The sequence below is a fragment of the Anarhichas minor genome, unplaced genomic scaffold (assembly GCF_050575085.1).
Source record: "Anarhichas minor isolate MPS153535 unplaced genomic scaffold, ASM5057508v1 ptg000055l, whole genome shotgun sequence".
NCBI classification, from domain to species: domain Eukaryota; kingdom Metazoa; phylum Chordata; class Actinopteri; order Perciformes; family Anarhichadidae; genus Anarhichas; species Anarhichas minor.
Window position 1 is genome coordinate 210,262 of NW_027466501.1, and position 23,648 is coordinate 233,909.

General features: G+C 43.8%; 4 protein-coding genes across 4 annotated transcripts; 3 read left to right on the forward strand and 1 right to left on the reverse strand.

Moving 5' to 3' along the window:
* The first annotated feature begins 409 nt into the window (after window positions 1–409).
* On the forward strand, window positions 410–3,243 carry LOC142931988 (uncharacterized). Its single transcript, XM_076076172.1, has 5 exons — window positions 410–1,883; window positions 2,056–2,310; window positions 2,462–2,719; window positions 2,825–3,073; window positions 3,155–3,243. The coding sequence occupies exons 1-5, from the start codon at window positions 1,766–1,768 to the stop codon at window positions 3,241–3,243; spliced, it is 969 nt and encodes a 322-aa protein (XP_075932287.1). The 5' UTR covers window positions 410–1,765.
* Window positions 3,244–4,726: 1,483 nt separating this feature from the next.
* On the forward strand, window positions 4,727–10,443 carry LOC142932024 (cell adhesion molecule CEACAM5-like). Its single transcript, XM_076076216.1, has 13 exons — window positions 4,727–5,545; window positions 5,694–5,744; window positions 5,888–6,136; window positions 6,223–6,489; window positions 6,610–6,906; window positions 7,000–7,269; window positions 7,545–7,793; window positions 7,878–8,147; window positions 8,424–8,669; window positions 8,903–9,220; window positions 9,309–9,584; window positions 9,699–9,947; window positions 10,033–10,443. The coding sequence occupies exons 1-13, from the start codon at window positions 5,494–5,496 to the stop codon at window positions 10,053–10,055; spliced, it is 2,817 nt and encodes a 938-aa protein (XP_075932331.1). The 5' UTR covers window positions 4,727–5,493; the 3' UTR covers window positions 10,056–10,443.
* Window positions 10,444–10,609: 166 nt separating this feature from the next.
* On the reverse strand, window positions 10,610–15,775 carry rpap3 (RNA polymerase II associated protein 3). The gene is made up of 17 exons (XM_076076080.1): window positions 15,619–15,775; window positions 15,243–15,404; window positions 14,986–15,156; window positions 14,786–14,896; window positions 14,567–14,694; window positions 14,296–14,417; window positions 14,142–14,212; window positions 13,922–14,056; window positions 13,612–13,739; window positions 13,395–13,516; window positions 13,139–13,209; window positions 12,876–12,968; window positions 12,334–12,533; window positions 12,020–12,209; window positions 11,584–11,681; window positions 11,378–11,478; window positions 10,610–11,276 (listed from the first exon to the last, which is right to left on the reverse strand). Exons 2-17 carry the CDS (start codon window positions 15,393–15,395, stop codon window positions 11,191–11,193), a joined length of 1,980 nt encoding a protein of 659 aa, XP_075932195.1. The 5' UTR covers window positions 15,396–15,404; window positions 15,619–15,775; the 3' UTR covers window positions 10,610–11,190.
* A 306-nt stretch (window positions 15,776–16,081) lies between these two features.
* On the forward strand, window positions 16,082–18,912 carry atp23 (ATP23 metallopeptidase and ATP synthase assembly factor homolog). Its single transcript, XM_076076081.1, has 6 exons — window positions 16,082–16,483; window positions 16,737–16,782; window positions 17,197–17,278; window positions 17,382–17,519; window positions 18,024–18,107; window positions 18,203–18,912. Exons 1-6 carry the CDS (start codon window positions 16,318–16,320, stop codon window positions 18,404–18,406), a joined length of 720 nt encoding a protein of 239 aa, XP_075932196.1. The 5' UTR covers window positions 16,082–16,317; the 3' UTR covers window positions 18,407–18,912.
* The last annotated feature ends 4,736 nt before the right edge of the window (window positions 18,913–23,648 follow it).

The following is a 23,648-nucleotide window of genomic DNA, read 5'->3' on the forward strand; positions in this document are numbered from 1 at the left end:
ATAGTCAATGAAAACAGGGCCAACATAAAGGAATAATTCCAACATTTTATTTTAGGTGTTTATTCTGTAGCTGGAATAAGATGATGCCATGTTACATTTCGTTGTGCGTATGTGTTTTCCAATATGAAATCCCTATTTGTCTGGGACAAGTTCCTTTTTACAGTGATCAGACCTGTAATATTTCCATATTTGGGTCAATCTCCTCACCATTAAACCATCCTACAATCTCCAAAACTCTCCCTTAAACTGACTCTGAGCCAGAGGCCCGAAGACGGGAGTGTAGCTCTGTAACCATCTATCTCATCTGGAAAACTGACCCAACATTCACCAGTAAATAGTTCTTATTTGTTGCTGAGTAAAATCTGCAAAATGTCACCCTCTACGGGGTTTGATCTGCCATCAATTAAGACAGCAATGGATTTGCCATTAGAGTGACTAAGAAGGCAGATATGTTTCTTCTCGGCTCTCTCTGATAAGAGCTGTTTGCCGGGTTAGGGTGTTAGGGTGTTGACTGACTGACTTGTGCAGTGGCTGGCTGTCTATTTCCTGGTGGCCGTACACCTGAGATTCGTACGGGACAATGGATAATACCGTCATATCTAGAAAATACGGAGGACGCTCAAATCTCAGAAGACTTCTCTTGCTGCTGTTTCTGGCGGGTAATACAAGGATTTCCCTTCTGACAAAAGTACCAGTGGAAGAGTTGATTTTTAGTTGTGATAATGTGGTCATTGGCTCAGTGTGTAAGTGCTGATTTTAACAGCTGGAGGGAAAACTTTAGTTTTCTGTGTTTTTATTTGGAAAACTCTTTACTTTGTGTATAATATCCTTTATAAATGTAATGGATCATGAACTACAGTAAACTTTTCAGGTACTTTACTTAAGTTTTCCATTTCAAGTTACTTTATGCTTCTGGTCCTCGACATGTCAGAAGTAAATATTAAACTTTCTACTCCATTTCATATATTTGAAAGCTACTTGAAAGATGAAGATTGTAAAAAAGATCAGCTTTTAAAACGTGAGGTATTGCTGTAGAATTACACAACACTATTTAATGTAGTCACAATTAGCTCCGCCTCAACCAGCTACAACAGTAAAGTGCTACTTCTAATCCAATGATTTAATACACACATTCTTAATACTCTTTCTTACATGTCAAATGGCACTTTAACACTGGTGTAATGCAAGCCCATGTTTTAATTATAGAAGAGTTATGTCAGTAAAGTAGGCAAACGTGAGCTATCATTAGACAAACTACTGCATGCTACTGGTCAGACCGTGTAAAGGTGCAGCAGCAAAATGCTTGAGCGTAAGAGAGGGTGCATTTTATTACTTGCAAATTATAAGTTATTTTTTCTTAATTAATTGGTGTGATACTTCTTCCACCACAGCTTTTTTTGTTCAATTCGAACAAGATATTTGACAAAAATAACTCAAAGGTCCACTTGTTAGCTTTTGGGTGACCTTTCAACCATATCACACCACCTGCTGATGAAGAACGTGTAAAATGGCCGCTGTTATTGGGATGAACCTGTTGGCTTGCAAGCCGAGTAGCTAATTATTTCTTCCACGGCCCTTTTATGACTTTGCGTCCGCGTTTGAGTTCATTCTTGACATTTCGAAACAGCAATTTGACAAAACAACCCACTATTTCCGCTGATGAAGACTCTGTGATTCGATTGAAAGCTCTGGAATAAAAAGCTGGAAGTGGACTCGAGTTGGGATTGTTTAGTCAAAGTAGCATTTCCAAAGCCAAAAACGGACAATGACACCTAATGCTAATGTTTTAGATAACCGTGAATATGTTTTCATTGGCCGTGTAGGCCTTCAGCCAGCACTGTCTACAGATGGAGAGAAACCTGAACTAGAGGACGACAATGAGAGTGAGTGATTTTACATTCAAATAAACAATAAAACCTATATCAAAGATGCTATCTGTATTCATTTGAACCTCCAGAAACTAACAAAAAACCACAATAAATGTATGATTACGATACAGAGAAGTGGATCCTGTCTCTAGATCACAGTGGTAATCGTGACTGGTGTCATTTTCAGACGGAGAGAAAATCAACTGTACAATTGTCGGTCCGGACTACGTGACTGTGGGTGTGCCGAGCAGCGTTGAGTGCGACACCGACTGCCGAGCATGTACTTTTTCTATGTCTTTGGATGGACAGAGTGCCCAGGGTCAGGGAAACGTGTTAACCTTCACTATTAACAGCTGGGCGGAGGCCCTAACGGTGACGTGTGCAGTTACAAGTAACGGCACAGGGCTGAACGCCACGACAACAAAGCAACTGCAAGTGTTAGGTAAGTGACAGCTGATTTCTTTATTTCTGAATGAGATGATGTTAGAGTTGGCGTCTGTGTAATTAACCTATACAGCATATTCACAACTTCTGCGCTTTGTGAACGCCTTTGCTTTCTAATGACTCGTACATTTGTCTTCCTCACACCTTAGCCGGACCTGCCAATGTTTCCATCTCAGGCCCTGATCTGATGCATCCATCGGTGAGCCACACCTACAGTTGCTACTCCTACTGTCGGCCATCTTGTGCCTACGCCTGGAAGACAGATAAAGGCCCGTGGATAAGTGGTCAGGGGAATGTTATGTCTATCACTCCTCAGGAGATGGACAGCTCCAAACGTCTCATGTGCAAAGCCACCAACAGCGTGTCCGGGCTGTTTGTCGTCGCTATTCAAAACATAGCTGTGATATGTAAGTGAACGAGTTTCACTACTATTATTTTATTAATAAGTACATTTGCAGTTTTTGAACCAGGTATTAGCTTTTTCTGACCTCTCCTCACTATCTTTCTTTCAGCTGGTCCATCCAAGGTTCAGATCAAAGGCCCCGACGTGATAGAAATTGCAGAAAAGTACAGGTTTGTGTGCACCGCTGAATGCCTGCCCTCTTGTCGCTACGTGTCGTCTGTGAACGGTCAGACCGTGAGGGGCAACGTGATCGAGATGACGGTGGATCATCCGCTGAAATCGGTCACACTCAAGTGCGAGGCTCAGAACATCGCTTCAAAGAGGACCGCCACAGCCTCAAAGACAGTACAACTAGCACGTAGGGTTTAAACATGCATCATCGTACATCCTCTCAATGCCGTGCGCGGTTACTTGAACCGGTTTCTTTTCTCGTGCCCAGGGTCAGATCGGAACCTGTCCGCTCGTCCTGAAGAGGCCTGGGCTGTGCTGCTGCTGGCCTTCATCATTTCTGCTGCCTGGCCACTGTGACAGGTGAGGCTTACTAATGTAGCAGGGGGAATTATTACATAACTCCCCTCTTTCTTTCTCCGTCTTTGTCTCTGTCCGTCAGATCTTTCTTGCCGTGAATGAATTTGTGATGAAGAATTGTGTTTGAGCTGTGCAGAGTTATTGACTCATGGACCGGTAGTTTCATCACGCTGCTTTCTTCTCTCCATTGGTGTGGCAGGTCAACAGGAGGCCGAACCCTGTTTGAACTTTCCAGTGAGAGGTGTGGAAAAGCACTTCAATATCCAAGTGTGTGAAATGTTGATGTCTATAAATTAATAAAATGCAATGATGACTTGAACCACAAGACTCAGACCTTTTCTTCAGTATCCATATGTACAATTTGGGGCGCCACACAAGCCAAGATTCTTAAAATGTTACTAAATCCATTTTTGTATCTCAATAACTGGATCAACATATCTAATCATCTAATATCTAATCTAATCATATTGTGCTATTACAAGTCACGACTAGCTAGGGAGCCGGAGGGCTAAATAACCGGAAAGAAGGATGGCTACTACCTATAGCTGGTACTACTAACTGTGCCTACATCTTTCAAATAAAATGAAGCGTTTATAGCTAATTGCATTTCATTTTCACACATTTATGCTGTGCTAACCCACTTCAGCAACACGCCTTCAAGCCAACATGTCCTCTTCCTATAGGGGGCTCGCTCCAGATGTGTAACAGCAGGGAAGAAACCGATACCATAGGGAGAGGTCTATGACACAAATAGAAGAATATGTTTGACTCATACATATATTATTAAAGAAAAACAATCATAAAATATATATTTGTTAAATATAATAAGAATATACAGATTCCAGAAATCTGGTGGGGTCCCCAGCATGAATATGTGTGTGACGCTTTCTTTCAACATCTCTTTGTTGCATCAAAATGTCATTGTAGTGGTTTCCATACGGGACCAGACTCAGGTGTTTTCAGTCAGGGCTTCTGCTCAGGTTGGTGGGTGGAGCTTTGCTGGAAATGACCTAAAGCCAATAAACCTAAAGAATTAATAACAAGTCATAAAGCTGTCATTCTAACAAGGAGTATAATAAGGAGGGTGAGGGAGATGTGAGTCATAATCACACAATAAGTGAAAAAACACCTGTGTAGGTGTGTGTAGAGGCTTTAAACTGGAACTCTTGTGTGGATGTCAAAAGGATCAGATGGTCTTGATGGTCGTGATTCAGCCGTGGCTCCACCTGCAGGTTGGATGGTGATGGAATACCACTGAGATCTGTGGTGAGAAGTGGTGTAATCACACTCAACGGGTCGGCTCATTTCCAACCAGATGAGGCACATTGACGTTACAGGGAAATTTGTGTGTGTCGAAATGTAATCTAAATGGAAGGTCAGCGCAATACCTCCCCACACGGACCACGTTTTGCTGTAATCTCATGTCGGCAAACAGCAGTGACAGTTTAAAGACACACCCAGGGTTCATATCGGTCCACTGACGGACACTTTCTGAAGTGCCTCACTGTGGTGTGTACTCCTTAGTGCTTTGATCAAACAAAGATGTCCTGTAAATCATCTGCGATTTCATTTCTGAGGTTTGATTTACACCTTTTGATGAGGTCATGGTAGGAGAGAAGGTATAGGGACTCTGGCAGTAATTGAAATGTAAATATAATCAACCTTTTTGTTTATTGGGGAAAGTTTTCTCTAATATCCGAGAGACAGTTTGGGAGAAACATTTAAAAGTTTTGCCTCTAATAGATTTGAAATAATTGTAGTTGCAATTATTGCAACTATTACTATCATGTATATCTTAGGGTGCAACTCGTGTTAAACAATTTCAAACTATAAAAATAAAGTAATGATAGTACATTAACAGAACCCCGAAGAAAACACCAAAAACATATCAGATCTGTCAGGCCGCTGGAGTTAATCGAGTTTAGAGTCTTTACATCTGCAACCGCAGGCAGAAATGAAAAAGTGACGGAGCCACATGGCCTGGCCTGAGGCAGGTACAAAAGAAACCGCCAACCCACAAAAGACAAAACCACACAACACGTCGGCCGCATGCACGCCCTCTGCAGAGAATAGAGCCAGCTAATAAAGCTACATGCTGCCCTCCTTTGCCAGTAACATGGAGGTCATTTATTGTCTGTGTTTTGTAATTAGCGGGTGATAACAGTGGGCAAGGCCTTTTCTCCCCCATGCCTTATAAGAGTGTGGGTGGTTATAAGAGTGTGGATAGTTGTTGGGATTGTCTGCAGCATCATGGATCATCACTCAGCCGGTCTGCTGCTGCTGTTGCTCACCTGTTTAACAGGTAAGAGAGGCCGCCCTGCTCGCGTCAATCAGCATCTCGGCAGTTAAATGCTCATTAATTCAGACATTCTTTACTGAAAATTCTTCTGTGTTGTATGAGCGACTGGAAATCGATTAATGTTAATGTATTCTCTTCTCTCATAACCAAGGTTTTTCTACAAGTGACACAGGGGAGGATGGAACCATGGGGGAAAACCCATGTAAGATCCTTTTAATTGTGATTCTCACGCATCAGCAAATGTTTACTTTCTTTGCTCTTTTCTGACTCTTAACACACAGGCTTCATTTCCCTTGAATATTTTTGAATCGGAAGAAATGTGCATCCTCGTGTGTCCTATTGCAGACGGGCCGTCTTCATTGGAGATCGATGGGGTCAGTGTGGTGACAGTGGGAATCCCATATTATTTCCAGTGCAAGGCCTTGTGCTTCCCGGGCTGCAAGTACAGCTGGACCAGGGGTAATGTGACCACTCAGGGGCCCGTGCTGAGCCTGCAGCTCCTGCACACGAAGCCAACGGAGACCCTGACCTGCACAGTGGTCAACCCGGCAACAGGGAAGTCAGCATCTGTCCAAAAGACGATGCAAGTGACGGGTATGAGTGATGACCAAAGTGAAGTCGAATTCATGGGTTCTCTAAGCGGCACTTCCTTCAACCAAATCTATTTCCAAACTTTGCAGCTGGGCCATCGGACATACGGATCAGCGGTCCAACCTTTCTGACTTCAGGAGTTAAATCCAACTTCAGCTGCTTGGCCAGCTGCTACCCATCCTGCAGCTACAGGTGGACTATTTCCTGGTATGGGGAGACACTCCAAACTTTCGAAGGCGACACCGTGTCTTTCAGTCCATATACCAGCACCATCATCTCTGAAAGTCTGACGTGTGAGGCTGAGGACACCGTCTCACATCTCTACATCTCTACGACTCTGACGCTGCCGGTGGCAAGTATGTGAAAGAGCTGAATGGAAATCAACCCCACCTGTTATATTGCATATATATATATTTTTTTTTTTGTAAAATGAGCACAATACATTCAAACTCCTTGTTCTGAAACTCCTTCTTTAGGTGTATCTGGCATTAGCATAGAAGGTGACACCACAGTGACGATGGGACAAACGTACACATTCACATGCATCGCGGCATGCATCCCAACCTGCAGCTTTACGTGGAAGTACATGGGGACGACTTACCAGGGAGACCGAATAGAGATACCCATCTTGCATGAGGGGGACAAGAAAAAGTTTGCCAGTTACTTTGAGATCACTTTAAGCGACTACTCTAAAATTGAGCCTCTGACCTGTGTGGCAACAAACTCTATATCTCACGCCAGTCTCAACTCCACGGTGAACCTAACTGTCATTGGTGAGCCTGCGGCACTTTGATTTTTTTATGAAAAAAATAAAATTGGTTTTAGTTAATCACATCATGTCTTCCATGTTCATTCTCCCTGTGCAGACCCCATCTCGGTGAATCCCACCTCCAAGGACCTGCCAGTGGCAGGCAAGTCTTTCTCCCTGCAGTGTGATGGCTCTCAGAACCCAGCCTCCATCACATGGCTGAAGAACAAACAGCCAATGCCAGCCTCTGGCAGAGTGCATTTCACCCCTGACAACGTCACGATGACCTTCGGTCCTCTCCTGCAGGCCGATGACGGTTTATACCAATGTGTGGTGGCACAGGGGGGGCCCCTCATCCAGTCTGTTGGCTACAAGATGCAAGTCAACTGTGAGTATACACAAGGGTCGTCACAGCTGAGCAGTTTTGAGAAGTGTAGCTGTAGATCTGGTGATCCGATGATCGCTGCTCTTTGAATTAAATGTCCAATGCCAAGTCCAACTACTGACCTCCCACTCTAGCTCGAGCTCCTAGTAACAATATAGAAATGCCTATCCCACAATTCAATTAAATAAACGCATGCAATAAATAAAATGCCTGAAAGTAATTATGAAACCTTGCAAGCCCCATACGAGTCTGTCTGTCTCTCCCATCTCCGACCGCAGATGGGCCGTCCTCAGTGGTGATCAGCGGGGTCGACGTAATGACTTTGGGAATGCCGTATGAGTTCCAGTGCTCAGCCAGCTGCTACCCGACATGCCAGTTCAGCTGGACCTGGGGTAAGGAGACCTCTCAGGGCCCGAAGCTGAGCTTGCAGCTGGTGGATCCGGCGCCAACGCTGAACCTGGCCTGCACGGCAGTCAATCCCGCTACGGAAACATCAGTCACCACCCAAAAGATGCTGCAAGTGATTGGTAATTTAAAAAATAAAGAATGAATTCAAACTCAGGTTTTTTTTGTTTAAGAGGAATGCCTTAAACTAATTTCCAACTTTTCAGTCGGACCAACAAATATACATGTCAGCGGTCCAGCCTTCCTGACTGCAGGAGTTACATCCAACTTGACCTGCTCGGCCGACTGCCACCCCTCCTGCAGCTTCTCGTGGCTCGTTACCTGGATGGGGGAGACGCTCATTACTGCACAAGGCAGCACCCTTTCTGTCACTCTGCCTGCTAACAATTTCCTCTCAGATGTAATTGTGACGTGTAAGGCTCAGGAAACCGTCTCACATCTCGACATCGAGAAGTCCCTGCAGCTGCAATTGGCGAGTATGTGAAAGAACTTACCTCGAATGAGAACAACAAATAAGCAACAAACACGAGTAACATCCAGAGTATCGTTTAAAGGTCAAATTGAAGCTAAAGAACGGGGAAGTTTAGAAGCACTTATGAGACACTGCTTTTACTCCTTAATTGCATTTTGACTACGCTCATGTGGTAGAATGCATCTGTAAATGTTGTACCACAAATCCACCTCCTGGATCATTTGAAGTAGAGGATTGAGCACAATACCTTCAAATGTCTTCTTGTCATCTCCATCTGTAGGTTTATCCAACATCACCATCACCGGAGACAGCGCAGTGGCAATAGGAAAACAGTACACATACGAGTGCTTCGCCGACTGCACTCCGTCCTGTGATTTCACTTGGACGTTCATGGGGAAGCCTTTCGAGAACGATCGGCTGGATCTCACTATTAGCGACTACTCTAAAATCGAGCCTCTGACCTGTGAGGCGACGAACACTTTATCTAACGCCACCATCACCGCCACTATGAACCTCACCGTCACCGGTGAGTCCACGATATTGCTCCCACAGATTTCTTTTCATTGGTTTGAGCAATGTGTTACGGCACCGGTGGACTCTGGCTTCCCCTGTGGTAGATACATGATAAATGGCCCCCTGGCATGCTGCAGGAGCCCCTCAGACAGTCCGCCACCGTGATATACTGTAAGAGCCTTGTGGCCATAGTTATTATTCATCGCTTTTGCCGTCACTTGATATTTGAATATTCTCTCTGCACAGACCCATTCTCAGTGCGGCCCACCTCCCAGGCCCCGCCGGTTGCAGGCAAGCCTTTCTCTCTGCAGTGCCTTGGCCCTCAGCAACCCGCCGACATTAGCTGGCTCAAGAACCAACGGCAAATGCCAGCGTATGAGAGGGTGCACTTCTCCCCTGACAACACCACGGTCACCTTCAGTTTTCTCTTGCGAGAGGACGATGGGTTGTACCAGTGTCTGGTAGTGGAGGGGGAGAACCGCACCATCCACGACAACACGCTGGTGGCGATAGTTGTGGGTGGAACCCCCACCCTGTCTGTCGGCTACCTGATGCAAGTAAACTGTGAGTATACCAGGGTCGGGGATCTCAGTGTGCTTGTGGCCTCATTCATCAGTACTTAGTATTCAATAAGTTGTCTTAAAACACCCAGACGGGCCAAATGAGGTGCTCATTGAGAAACCCAACGAAGGGCCGGTGGGAGAGGTGATGTTGGTTCAGGCTGGATCCACAACAGAGCTGCGATGTGCAACCGACTGCTTCCCCGTCTGCCTCATCACCTGGTTTTACGAAGGCGCGGTACTGTCTACAAATGCCTCCATATCCTTCACACCTGTAATACCTCCGTACGCGGCCGCCCTCTCCTGCATGGCATCCAACCCGGTGACGGGGCAAAACAGCTCCGCTGTGACCGAAGTGGAGGTGCCTGGTAAGCAAATATCAGGGGTTGAAGTAAGAAATGATTCCCCTTCAAAAGATCGATGGACTTCTTCTGCATCTCGACGCCTGTTTGAGTCGGTTTTTTGTGGCTCTTCTCTTACAGACGGACCGACGTATGTGGTCATCACCGGACCGAGGGATCTTGAAATCGGGGTCACGGCGAGCTTCGTTTGCTCGGCCGACTGCTCTCCTTCCTGCAGCTTCAAGTGGACCGTGTACGGGCAGACGATGGCGGGTAGCGTGATTGACATCACCGTGAACCGCCAAGTCTCCAAAGAGTCCATCAGCTGCCAGGCTGAGAACACATTCACCGGGGAGACGGCGACGGTCAACGTGACAGTCAGTGTCTCAGGTAGGCTGTCGCTGGAGGATTTGAGAGGATTTAGACAAAGTTTAAAACCGTTATCCGACTCTGATTTATGCTCTTTTCCCTGTAGATCCTCACTGGTGCGGATGTTGAAACACTGGAAGAACACTGCACTCATTCTTCAACTATACATTCTTCTGATCTGCTAAATGCTCGGCACACAGCGGAGCGCAAAGTTGTAGTTTGTTAATCTTGTTATTAATGACACTCTCTGTGCCCGTACGGCTGTATTTGCTCAAGCATTGTGTACTCTGACTGTGATGGACTGGCGACCTTGAATAGGGCGTTTCCCTAACAGGGTCCAACCTCTTTGTGACCCTGAAACAAGATTAGACAGCTATAAAGAAATGATGATGTGTGCTTGAGTAATAACTTTTGGGGGGTTTTAATTACACAAAGCTAATCTTATTTTCTTTCATGATGTTTACATTTGTCTTGCCAAACACTATGCACTATTATGCTTAATAAACAATGAACCTCTGTACTTTTTCTGATTACCCAGTGCCAATTCATCACCGTGTGACACATCTGAGATAACGCAACACTGATTTCAAAACAATTTTTACCTGCAGTGGTGATTATCAACAACAGCCCACCCCCCCCCCCCCCCCCCCACACACACACACACACACACACACACACACACACACATTACAAAATACACCTTTAATTGTTGTTGATTTAAAATGTGTACTTGCAGAACAGAGTTCTCGACGGTCAAACTGAGCCGGTTTAGAACGGGACGAACATTCAAACAGGGCTCACAGAGACCAACCAATACTTGCGCTGCATTCAAAAAATATTGGGAAGTTGGAAACTCCCACTTCCTGTTAATGGAACGTCCCTTCTGGTAGGGGTATGATCGCCTAGTTGTTTCAGGTTTGCATGCTGATACATTTATGGAAAACAGTAAATGGTTAAACACCTACACAGTAACATTGCAGATTTTTTCAAGTAAGATGATTGATGACATTAGCTTTTGCATAAGGAACAGGATTCTACACTCCGTCTTTAACTCTAAAATGCACTGAAGTCAGAATTACAATCAACAATTTGTGAATTTCTGACTTTAGAAAGTAGACAACGTTGTATTTCCATAACACAGCAGTTCAACTGAATCAAAGTGAATTGAATGTAAGTTTATTCAGTGGTAGAATATAACAACATTGTTCCTTTGGCTTTGAAAATTATGTAGTCCTGTGGTTTAAAGTCTATAGAGCTCACGGCGTCACACACCGTACTTCTTCTGTAACGCTGCGACAGATGATCCCTCCAGCTCCGCTTGGTGAAGGAAGTCAAACAGTTCTTTAAGCACTGGGGGGGGGAGAAAAGTAGTACAGCACATCATCAATATGACTGAATGAGTGGGTGAAAAGTATCAGTCAACCGCAAACGGCACGTCAAGGAGACTCCACCTTTCTTCTCCGGGGACGACAGGAACATGACAGCCATGTCGAAGCGCCTGACACTCGCCAGGCTGCTGAGGATCTCCAGCGTGACGGCGGCTGCTTCGTTCCTGCACGAGACTGCTGTTAATGCGCGGTGCACACTATACTACATGCATAAAGGGGAGGGGCTGGACAGAAAGCCAGATCTTCTAGACGCATCTTTAAAAACTCACTTGATATAGAAACCGTGCAGTGTCCTCAGGAGCTGATTGAGAATGTCGGGTTCAAGGGAGTTGCGGAAAATGCTTGTGAACGCCTCGGGTTTGATTTGCTGCGAGACGAGAACAAAAAACAAGGACGACTTTTAACTTCAGTGAGACGTAAATAATGCAGGATGACCCTGACATTCAGGCTGCGTCGAGCACCAATATGTGTGTGTGTGGAATTCATCACAGATATTGTATCTAGTAGTATTGAATCATGAAAAGCATAAAAGAATTATCAATAAACATCCATTCCACTGCACTCAGAGCTCTTAGACAGGAGACTTGGCTTAATCTGCATATGTCAATACCAACGCTGTGCTGACAGTATATACTGTCTGAACATGCAAATATGACCGTGTCACCAGTAAATGATTTATTTGTATTCTACAAACACGCAGCTCACCCTCAGATATCTGTAGATGACTTCGGGCTGGTTTCCGATCGTGCGGAGGTCGGCCTCCAGCTGGAAGCTGCTGGTGGGCGGAGGAGGCGGGTCTGCTCCTGTCGAGGTGGGGGGGCTGGCTGGCGACGGTTCAGGAGGATGAACGGCTTCCCTCTGCGCCGGCTGTTTGGTCTGCCTGCTCACAGGGAGTCTGGGGAACAGAGGCAAAACATCTGTTTACAGGCCGAGAATAATCACTCCACAAATGACTACCACGTTCTGTGCTTTACAGACAGAAATGAAATGTAACACAGGAGAGAGGCGGCGCCACTGACTGGTCAGACGTGTGCGAGGGGAGTTCTGCTATCTCCTCAATCTTGATCATCTTCGCGATGGGTGACGTCGACAGCGGAGACGATTCATCCTCAGCCTCCTTCGGCGCCTCCTGGACAAAGAACTTGGACCCACCCGACTCCACCTCGGACACCGTCGCCTCGCCGCTCACTTCCTCGATATCGATCCTCCTCAGAGGTTTCTGAAGAGCAGCGGATGTTCAGAATCAGTCAAATGCCAAACGATCCAGATCAAGATACCACGAGATGAACGTTACAGAATCCAGATGTCCACTCTACATGCCACCTGCTGGGCAAATAATGCTAAAGCATGTGGTATACATGAGGAATAAACTTCCAAAAGTTAACTAATGAGAGTCAATGATATTAAAGATTAACTTTATGTCAATCAACAAATTGATTTAGATCACATCAGTGTTTTTAGCACCAGACCTGTCCACTGATCTCTGCCTTTACTACCTTCGGTGTAGCACAGAATGTATTTGCATCTAAAAAGACTTCTGCACTGAGGGGAAAAAACTCACCGTTGACCGCAGATGTGTTGGTTTGTCTAGTGGCTGAACGGTTCTCCTCTGTGTGCCGTCTGGTGTCTGGAGAAGGCCGCTGGAGGTTACGTCCTGACAACAGAATGACATCAAGAAAACAGAAGTGAAGTCTGTGGAAGATCAAACCTAATAAAGTCAGACCGAATTCAAGCATCTCTGCTGATGCCTGTTCTCATAACGTGAGGGACTTAAAACACAGAAGGGGAATAAACTTCAGTCTCTAAGAGGATCTTAAAACATACAATCTGGAGTTTCTGGAGCTCATTCAGGGCCTGCTTGTTCCCTGGTTCCAGCTTCAACACCTCTTGAAAATCTGTAACACACACACATAATATGTTTATATGCAACTTAACAGTCAATAACAATGATTCATGTTCATATTATTTCAGTGCAATTTGCTGGCAAATCCCTTTTTGGTCTTCCAGACGGTTAAAGAAAACAGACAAAATGTAGTTGCTGCGGTTGGCCTTTGAAGGACAGTGCTGTTCTATTCAGCACCTTGTTTGGCCTCCTCCAGTTTCCCTAAAGCCACTCTGGCGGTGGCACGACGGGCGAAAGCCTTGGAGTAAGTGATGTCCAGAGAAATGGCTTTGGTGCAGTCCTCCTCTGCGTCCTTATACCTGCAGCAAACAGAGAAAACAAACAATGGTATGTCTGATCACCTTTTCACTCTAATAAACAAAAGTGTGCTGGAGAAAGAAATTCGGGGGCTTACTTCTCCAGCTTGAGGAAGGCCATGGCTCTGTTGGCGGGCAGCAGGACGTTCATGCTGTCCGCCTCCATGCCTCTGCTGTAGCACTCAACAGCCGCTTCATACTTCCCCTCTTTGAAATAGGCGTTCCCCTGAAAGGCACATTTGGAAAACTCCATATATTTCCATATAAACAGCTTGAGTTGAGAACACCTCACTCTTTTGCATGTTCTCAAATGTTGCCCTTATAGGCCACCTTTGCACGCTTCTTAACCACAGCTAGAAAAGCTAAAAAAGTGGCAAATAAAATGGCAAACACTAAACCACAGCTTACTCTGTCTTTCTGTACAGCCGCCTCCTGTCGTCTCTGCTGCTCCTCCATCAGTCTCTGCTGCTCAGGGTCGGCTGTGGGAGCCTCCTGTGTCTGTGGGGCTCCACTCGGGGCGGCTGGTGCCTGATGACTGAGAGTCTGAAAGCAGCCAAGGAAAGAGAGGAAATAAAAGAGGAGACAACTTGGTAAAATAGGCTAACCCCCCCAAACCTTTCCCACTCACCTCTTTGATTGTTTTCACTTCATTCTCTGCTTCCCCGTTCCCGGGGTCAAGCTTGAGAACAGTCTCATAATCTGTTCAGAAACAGATTTGTGTTGTTATCTCAGCGCGCTCAAGTTAAACAGATGTTCTCTAACCCAGTTAGACAGTTTGTCACCTTCTAAAGCAGAGTCATATTTCTTCAGTGCAAAGCGTGCTGCTCCTCTCCGTGCATACGCTTTGAAGTAGTTGCTGTCCAGAGCTATCGCCAAGTTGCAGTCGGACTCTGCCACAGCATACCTGCAAGGAAAAAAGTTGTTGATAATTTACAGGGGAACAAAACCTCTTTCTAAACCACACATCCTCCTAATGTTATTACATGTATTGAAAAAACACTTAAACCATCGTTTATAGTGCAATACAGCAGCCTCTTAACCTACGCCGCTTACTTTTTGAGTCTGAAGAAGGAGGTGGCTCGGTTTGTGGGAAGCACAGGGTTGTAAGGATCTGCAGCCATCCCTCTGGTGTAACACTCGACAGCATCGTCGTACTTCCCATCCTTGAAAAACGCGTTACCCTGAACATCAAAGTATAATCTGCTTTAGGAAACGGTAACTTTTTCTTCTCTTGGGTTTGTTTTATTGCAGTACTTCTCATACAGTGTTTACCTTTTCTCTTTCAGACAGCGCTTTCTCTTGATCAGCTGTCGCTTCCTCGCAGTCGGACTCATTTGACTCTGCAGGACTTTCCTCCTTATCCATCTCGGACAGAGCTTTGTCCTGCGATCAGAGAAGCATTCATCTTTAGTCAACTACTCCATGACCTCACCGATCATGTTGAGTGCATTTTTTAAGAATACATTAGCTACCACGTCAAACTTGTCCCACGATCTATAGTCGTATGCCTTTATCCTTGAGTCTTCCTTGGGCTCCTCAGCCTTTGCGTCGCCTCCGCCCGTTGGCTCCTTCTTCTTCTTCTTCTTCTTCCTTTCCCTCATCTTTGTTTTGTAGTCTTTGTTGCGCACAGGAGGGAGCGTCTTCTACAACAAAGAGACAACACACTACTGACACCTGAAGATAGCCCAGAACATTGGCTACTTCTGAGATGTGTACAACAGCGACAAACCTGGGCCTCCTGAAGTCCTCCCGTCCTCAGCTCATCGTCCTTCTTCTTTATGTCTGTCTCCCAGCTCTCCAGGTCCGCCATGAAGCTATGCAGATCCTCCGCATTTTGCCGCACCTGAAGCTGTAACTCAATGGCTTTGTTTCCCCCGGACATGTTTTTTTCCTGTGAAACAGACATTTGTTTGAGAGAAACTCTTAACATTTGTTGCTGTAGTTGTAGTATTGAAGTCGGTGTTGCAGTCAAGAGGAAAACACGAGCATCACATTGTCATGCTTTTGCGCGGCTAGCAGCTAGCTAGCTAGCAAAAATACCAAACAATTAGAGCAAATAAAGAAAATGTAAGAGATAATGTAGCTATTTGAAGATTGTAAAATACCTGGCACTTGTTTTTCCGGCTGATAGGTACAGTTAAAATGTAGCTGCAGTTATTTTGGCTAAATAATACAACAAAATGTGTCGTTATTCATAGCTTTCTGTTTACGTTCGGAGCCATGACACCTGGGTACCAGCAGCCTTTGCGCTGCTGAGACTGGGCCAAAGATCGTCTATGTTACAACCGCGCAACCGATCATTTATTACAATAACATTTTACTCAGGTGTCAGTTTGTAAAAGTCCGCAAACAACCGACCGAAAAGAAAGCTGCACATGACACAGTTATCGGTTTGATTCGTGGTCAAAGGACGTTGGCATGTTTGTGGTTTTATCATATTATTAACTGGTGCAGCCCTCGGTTTGGATTATGTGCCCCCCCCCCCATGACTGTCTACTGTTTGGTGGCTCGCTTTTGGCTTTGGTCCACGCATTGCGCTAGGAGGTAACGACCTGCCTACACGTTCCGAATAGATGATCTATACTTCTCTATATCTCCAACTAAACTGCGTTGGGGGAACAAAAATAATTTAAATGTATTTTTATATTACATTGAAGTGAATTTTATTTCCTGACTTGTTTTGTATGAGAACAATCAGATTACAAATACATATTCCCATTAATTTACCTTTGACCTCTTGGGACCACGTGATCTACCAAACATTGATGACCTCTCCTGCTAGCTAGCTAGTGGTAGCTAAACTGATGCTAGCATTTCTCACAATGGAGCAGCCTAAACAAGAGGAGGAATATGGATACGACTTATTCCCGGAGAGAAACTCGGCAAAATACAAGGGCAGGTCGCTCACAGAGAGCCTGTTCACGTTCAACCACAAGTGCCAGGTCATGCTGCAGTTCGCGACGGAAACTAGTGAGTGTTGTAGCGAGCTTGTTAGCCCTTAAGAGGGAATGTCATGTCAGCAGGGAACAGCGGATATCATGTCTGACTAAGAGGTTGCTGTCAAATGTGTTAGTGATTTCAAATACCCGTGCAATGTTGACATTATAGCCACGCTGTCAGAATAGTAGCATCGTGTAGCATTAGCTAGTCTCGCTAGCACTGGTTTCTGTCAGTGAATGCCTCATACATTCAGCTCTAACTGTTCTCTCTCTGCTTCTCTGAGGTCCGTATGCCAAACTCCTCCTCAGTGCCATGAAAAGCTCAGGATGGTATGTTTGATTTAAAAATGAAATAAGTGTGTTTCTTTTGTTTATTACCTTCCACTGTAAAGCTCATAACCCAGCAAAAAGCCTGGGACTTATAGTTTATCAGATTATAGTTTTGCAAATGCTACTAATGTTATTACTATCTATTTAATAATAATAAACATGTGGTAGTTTGTAAGTAATAATTATCATAATGACTAATGAATGAATAATAAGGATTTCTCTCAAATTAAATTGAATGTGTCCTTTAATCGTTTGTGTTTTGAGCATCTACTACATGCATGCACAAACATTGAAATATGTTTCATGTTTAATTGCAATATCTAGTTAATATTGGGTAATTCTGGGTACTTTAAAGCTGTAACTGTTACACAAAAGAAAACAAATTAAGATGACTATTTTCTCCTCTCAACGCAGCAAAGTGTTGAAAGACCGACATTTCTCCTGTGAGGACTGTGACGGGTCAGTCAGCGGTGGCTTTGACGCGGCGTCCTCTCAAGTAAGAAAGAGGGTCTTGGCATTGATGGAGATAAAAGCCAGTTCTGATGGCGTTAAGAGAAAGCGACTGCTCACCAATAATGAGCTTTGCATTTTGCTCGCAGATTGTTTTGTGTCAGAACAACATCCACCAGCAGTCCCACATGAACCGAGTGGTCACGCATGAGCTCATCCACGCCTTCGACCACTGTCGGGCCCACGTGGACTGGTTCGACAACTTAAGACATCTGGCCTGTTCTGAGGTGAGCGACAATATGTTGTATGTACTGTATGTGCAGTGTAAACATTGGTGTGATTCAGTTTCAGCTGTGTCTTACAATCTTCGGCATTGTTACTTTTGTCACGAATCACCAGTCAAAAATGCGTACTGATGCCATTGTAGTCTCTTTCTTTAGGGACTATTTTCATCAGCGGATTGATACACATTTGGTGCTCTAGTGTGTGTTTACTCTTAACCTTAAGGTCCCTTGAAATCACTTGGAGAATGCAGTTTTCTTTCAGTCTTTGATATGTTCCCTCATAAACACAATGTATCCACAATGTATCCACATTTGACTGAGACCTGGGAAAGGGGTTGTGATAAATCTCATTCATCCACATCTCATTTTCTCCGTACACTGTTTTGTTGTGAGTTAGAAAATGATGTGCCCATGTTTTCATTAGAATTTCAATAAAAAAAGTTATTATCCTGCCTAAAATTTGCGTTTGCTTGCTCACACAAGACTTTTTTTGTGTCATTATGTCAGATACGGGCAGCTAACCTCAGTGAAGACTGCTCCTTTAGCAACGAAGTCTCCAGATTCAACTTTGGCTTCAAGCAGCATCATCAGGTACCCGCGCTGGGATAAATGTGACTTTTGCTGGCAGGTATCAGGGCTGTGTCTGTAGTCTTAACACTGTGATCGTGTTTTTTCCCTCGGGACAGGCGTGCGTCAGAGGCCGCGCCCTTCGCTCCATCCTAGCTGTGAGGAAAATCAGCCGACAGGAGGCGGAGAAAATAGTGGACGAGGTCTTCGACACGTGTTTCAACGACCACACGCCGTTTGGACGAATCCCGCACGGCAAGAAGGACGCTGGGTTCGCCAACAGAGATTATGAGAACAGAGATCGATATTATGCAAACCTTTAGTGTCGACCTGTTCTCGTTTAACTCCCAAGGGTGCTGTGACTGGCGGTGACGCTGACAAACGCTCGGCGGCATCAGGGCCCTGCTCAGTATAGAAGCCTCAACAGAATGACTGTCAACGTTCAAATCCCCTCAGTAGGGATATTTGGATAATGATTTGTCCTTGGAAAGGAAAAGAATGCGGAAGAGTACATTTCATGTTCTACCTTAATTGTTTTTATACTAATTCTGTATAAAGGGATTGTAAGGTGTGAATTATTAGATGAGGTCCCAGTGACTTATTTGCCATTTGTTTTTATTTGACCAATGGGTGCTTTTAAAGAAATACAGGATTTGATTTTTGTCCGTCAGTGTTTGCTGTGAAGGTCCTTTGCTGACAAATGAGGATGTATTTGTTCTTCATCTTGTTGCCACATTGACCTCCACTCATTTCTTGTAAATAGAGCAGATTGTGCTTAAATTAAACCAAATCAACTTGTGTTTGAATTAAAGTTTGATTCCTCTGGAAAGAGTTGTTTGTGAGGACAAGGGGGGGGTGTTACGTTCAACGTTGGTGCAAAATGTTTGACTTTGTGACTTGCCAAAGAAGCATAAGTATGCGCATTGCTGATTATAACACCTTTTATGTCTAATCCTAAGAGAGAATTCTTCAAATTAACATGTGAGGCAAGTAATATAAGTAAAGATAGAAAAGTTCTTCCACAACAACACGGTCAACTTTGTTCACATCTGCGCCGCAACTGTAAAATGTCACCGCTGACATCTTTATTAGGCATTAGCATTTAAAGGATCTCGTATCCCTCCACAGAGATTAATGAGGGAAAAGTTATAAGGGAATTAGCCTCATAATCCCCCTCCATTCCTCCTCCTCCTCTTCTCCCTATCTCAAAGACAACACCCTCTGCATTGTAATCACAAAGACACTGGCTGTGTCTGCTTTTGGAGTGTTATATGCCACTTATCTCAACATTCTCCTCTTAGAAAACACTACAAAAACGGGAGATGAGCTCGAAGGACAAGGCGAGTGGGTGGGATGACGTGCAAAGAAGATTAGGTTAATTTTAGAAGCTTAACAGAAAATGATAAAAAACCGCTTCGAGGCAGTGGGATTAATGTGAGACAAACAAGAAAACAAAAAAGGGAATGATATTTGGATTTGTGCAGTCATACACTCAAGTAGGCTAAATAAATAAATCATACTAAACAAAAGACTGACTGCTGGAATTGTCCACATATCAAATGCCAGCTACTAAACACATTTGATACAATTAGACATGTGGAACAAGATTGTAAATTGGCTTATTTCATGCTCTTGTACTGAGTTCAGGTCAGGATTTAAGGAATACCATAGACCGGAGTCCAAGACCTTGAAATAAACTCGCATTTAAATCTCACAAATATATTCAACGTAAAAATACTGGAATCAAAGCAGTTACAGGTAACATCTAGCGATGAGTTTGCAACCAAATGAAACTTCTCCCGTATGCCAAGCGAGTAGGGAAACTACGGTAGCTGACAAGAAAGCGCAAGTGGCCCTATCTAGAGCCAGCGTTTGGTTTGACCCTTCTGGGCTACTGTAGAAACATGGCGGCTGGACTCACTCCATATGTAGACATAAACAACACATGCTAAGATAACGTAAACATAACTATTCTTATTTTTAGGTGATTATACATGCAAGAAAACATACATACTTATTATATTCTATTTCTGCCTACACACTGTCACTTTAAAATAACCGCCATGTAAATGTTATCCCATCCCCAAATTGCTTAATTGCTGAGTTGTTAAAAACTACAAAGGATGCAACCTCAGTGATAGCTATACTGCCAGCTTAATTATGCTACTCTCTCTGCTTAACAATTTAGTAAAGTAGGCCTATATTTTGAAGACAAATTTAAGTGCAACAAAGCGTAAATACACATCAACTTATAAAGGTCTTACGGGCAACATGTTAGCAAACAGTTGCTTATTAGCAGACACCTAGCACATTTAAAGTCGTGTTTCAGGCCATATAACGAATGCAAGTCTGATATTAACTTTCCTTTTAGCTCTATTTTGGTCTCTACCAACTGCTGAGGGAACATCTCTGTCTTTAGCTGCGAGATACTTCACTATGTTTACCAGCTGGTGGCTAACTTCGATTAGCAACTAGCTAACTTCTGTGGGTCTCACATTACAGTCATTTCCTCCATAAATACAAACATACAGATTAGTCCAGATTTAAAGTAAAATAAGATGTGTGTACGCAGCAGTATACAGAGACTGCTGCCAAAAAAGCAGCATGTTGAAGCAAAGACATATAGTAAGAATGTAGTTAAAGCACTATTCCTCCACTTCCATCCATTTGACATGAGCAAATTTCCATCTGGTGTATTGCCATTTAGTGTTGAGGGGCAGTTTAATTTTCCTCATTCATGTCTGCAGTACCATCTCAGTCCTTTGGATGGCAGTTGGTGCCACTAATCCTCATCATCAGGACATCCAATCCAAAGCAAGAAAGAGCTGGTACTGCTTTATTGATACATATAATTTAATCCATTTCCAGGTGAACGTTGGGCCTTCTATGAGCAGCGCTAGGGCGCAGTAATGAAGTTGCCGCTGCGAAGAGTGACGACTTTCATTATTCCATCTATTCAAGCAGGCTGCACCCACTGTGATCTAATTAGGATGCTCCAGCAACACTGAATTCCCTTCACTAATCTGCTGTAGGACAACACATTAACCCCGAGAGCACTAATGAACTTGTCTCATTAATTAGAATAATGCCAGATTTAGTTGTAGCGCGGAGAGGCGATGGAGTGCGAAGACACCCACATGCCTTTGTGAAGTTTTAAGGTGTCTGCTCTTCACGGGGGTGGAGTTGATAATGAGAAACTGCTGAATTATTTAGCTGTACAGAGAGATACGTATTTCTGGCCCTTTTTTTTATAAGGAAGACCATGAATGTTTCTGCACAGTACATATTTTCAGAATAAAATGAAAGTGATGAGCTTTGGGGAAAAGATGTTTGACACACACATTTACTTCTCAATGTCTTGGATGACTTTGGAATGAACGTGAGCCGACCTGGGGAAACGCTGGTTGACATGGCATCCTTTGGCCAAGGTGGTAATTTTTCTATCCCATCTCAAGCACTCTGGGGAAACACTTGAACAAAGAAAATATATTGAGTCCAGTCGCCTGTTCTGTAGCCCGAGGAGAACAATCTTATTCAGCTGATTGAGGACAAGAGTGCGTCTCTAAAGATGGCCGCCGTGAACCTTGTTTTATCAGGCGACAGCACATCTGAACACAGGTATGTGAGGATACATATCCAGAATGAGGAGTGGAAGAACATGAAAAAAGACAAAATGAAGAAGACAATACTTGTAATAGGCATACAATATATATATAAATATCTATCCAACTTTATGTACTGGATGTATGCTTCCTTGCACATTGGGTCACAGTAGAGGGTATGTTATCATGGGCAGTGTGTGGGCATCAGGGAGGTTATCTCTTAGTAAAACTTTATTTACACAAAAATATCAAATTATCAACAGAGTATAGGATTATGAAATATGAAACAATATCCTTGTTTACATCATAAAATAATGAATATTCCTACTTTTTTCTATCCATAACTGCCAACAGATCGCATCTATTGTGCATAATACAGTGCATGTGATACTTTGGGATGCGATACATAATTAATTATGTAGTTAACACTAGCGACACTGACTGTGGAAGAAAAAGTTGAAATCATTATAATTCACAGCACAAATCCTCTGGAGGCGAACCTTCTAACCTGACAATTAACTTCCCCAGCAGGGAAGCACTGTTTGAGACTGCAGCGGGGGGGGGCATGTATATCAATTAATTATGTGTGCAAGTTGAGGATTAATTAAGGAGCTGTTTAAAGTTGGCAGAGATCATCTTGGTATTTGTAAAATTTTGTGTAATTTAAACGCAACCTTTTGGCACGGCTCTCTCAAAGCAAGGACATCTATAACCTGAGTATTTGGTTGGTTGACTGCAAATCAAAAAAAATAGAAAGAAAGACTAAAGTTAACTATTTTGTAACCTACCAGTAAGCCTCAAGTCTTGGAAATGAAGTCCAGAGTCCTGATAAATCCCAAATATTACTGTAAGGACTTGAGACAAAGGGCAGAGGAAAAGTGAAGCTGGAAGCATTAGGGACTAATAAGGGAATGAGATGCAGGTGGGGAGGTGGGGGGAGAGGCTCAGGTGAGGCGAATGGCGGGAACAGGGTTGCTGCAGAGCAGGAGGGAGTGGTGGAATCTGAAACTACAGGAGAGTTAGTGATATGGCATGAGTTAGTGATATGGCATGATATGGCATGTCTAATGTCATTTTGTGTATTTCATGCATCTCAGGTTCAAGGTTAATTCATTGCCGTTCTACAACACGGGGTCGTGGTGTTTTCAGTCATTTAAAGTCAAACAGAAAAGGAAGGAGGTGGTGAGTTCGTTGTGTGCCCTTTTCCCACGTCTCAATAACTGCAGTAAGTCGAGGGATTTGTGGGTGGCACACTGAATGACGTTTATTAGGACTGAAAGGACAGGAGATTATATCAGGAAATCCCCCTGAGACACACACACACACAGTGGATCATCTTGATACTGCTAAACATCCTGTGGAAGAGTTGAGAACAGGTTTTGCATGGTCAGTCATACAATCTCTGAAACACGTGTAGGCCAATCAGGTGATGTCAATGTTGTTAAATACGATGATGTCATGAGATTACACTACCAAGCTGTTTGTTTTCTCCTCTATTTCTGGAAACGTCTACGTGTCATTTTCTCATTATGCAGCACAGATGAGAAGGGTTCAAGTAAATTAGCACTGGCAGACGGCTACCTTTCACTGCAGATATGTAGATGACTTCTACAACAGTAATTAAAGCATGCTGGCATTTGAATCCCCATTTTGCTAATGATATGCATGGTATTAATTAGGCCTAAGTGATTAACATAACAACCGCTGGACAATGTCCCGGGGTAAGAGCAGGGCTGATTTTCTTTTTTATTAGCTCTCCCTAAAGGTGCGGCCTCATTAATAAATTCTAACAGCCAGCTCTGCTAACCTTGACAAGTAATTTAGAAGTACAATTTAATAAAACTCTGTAGACTGAATTGAAAGCTGAGGGATATGTCGAGAAAGTACAACAGAAAAACTGTCACAAACACAAGTAAACTGTGAAGCAAGGAGAAGAGATAGAATAGAACCAAACAGAGGGGAA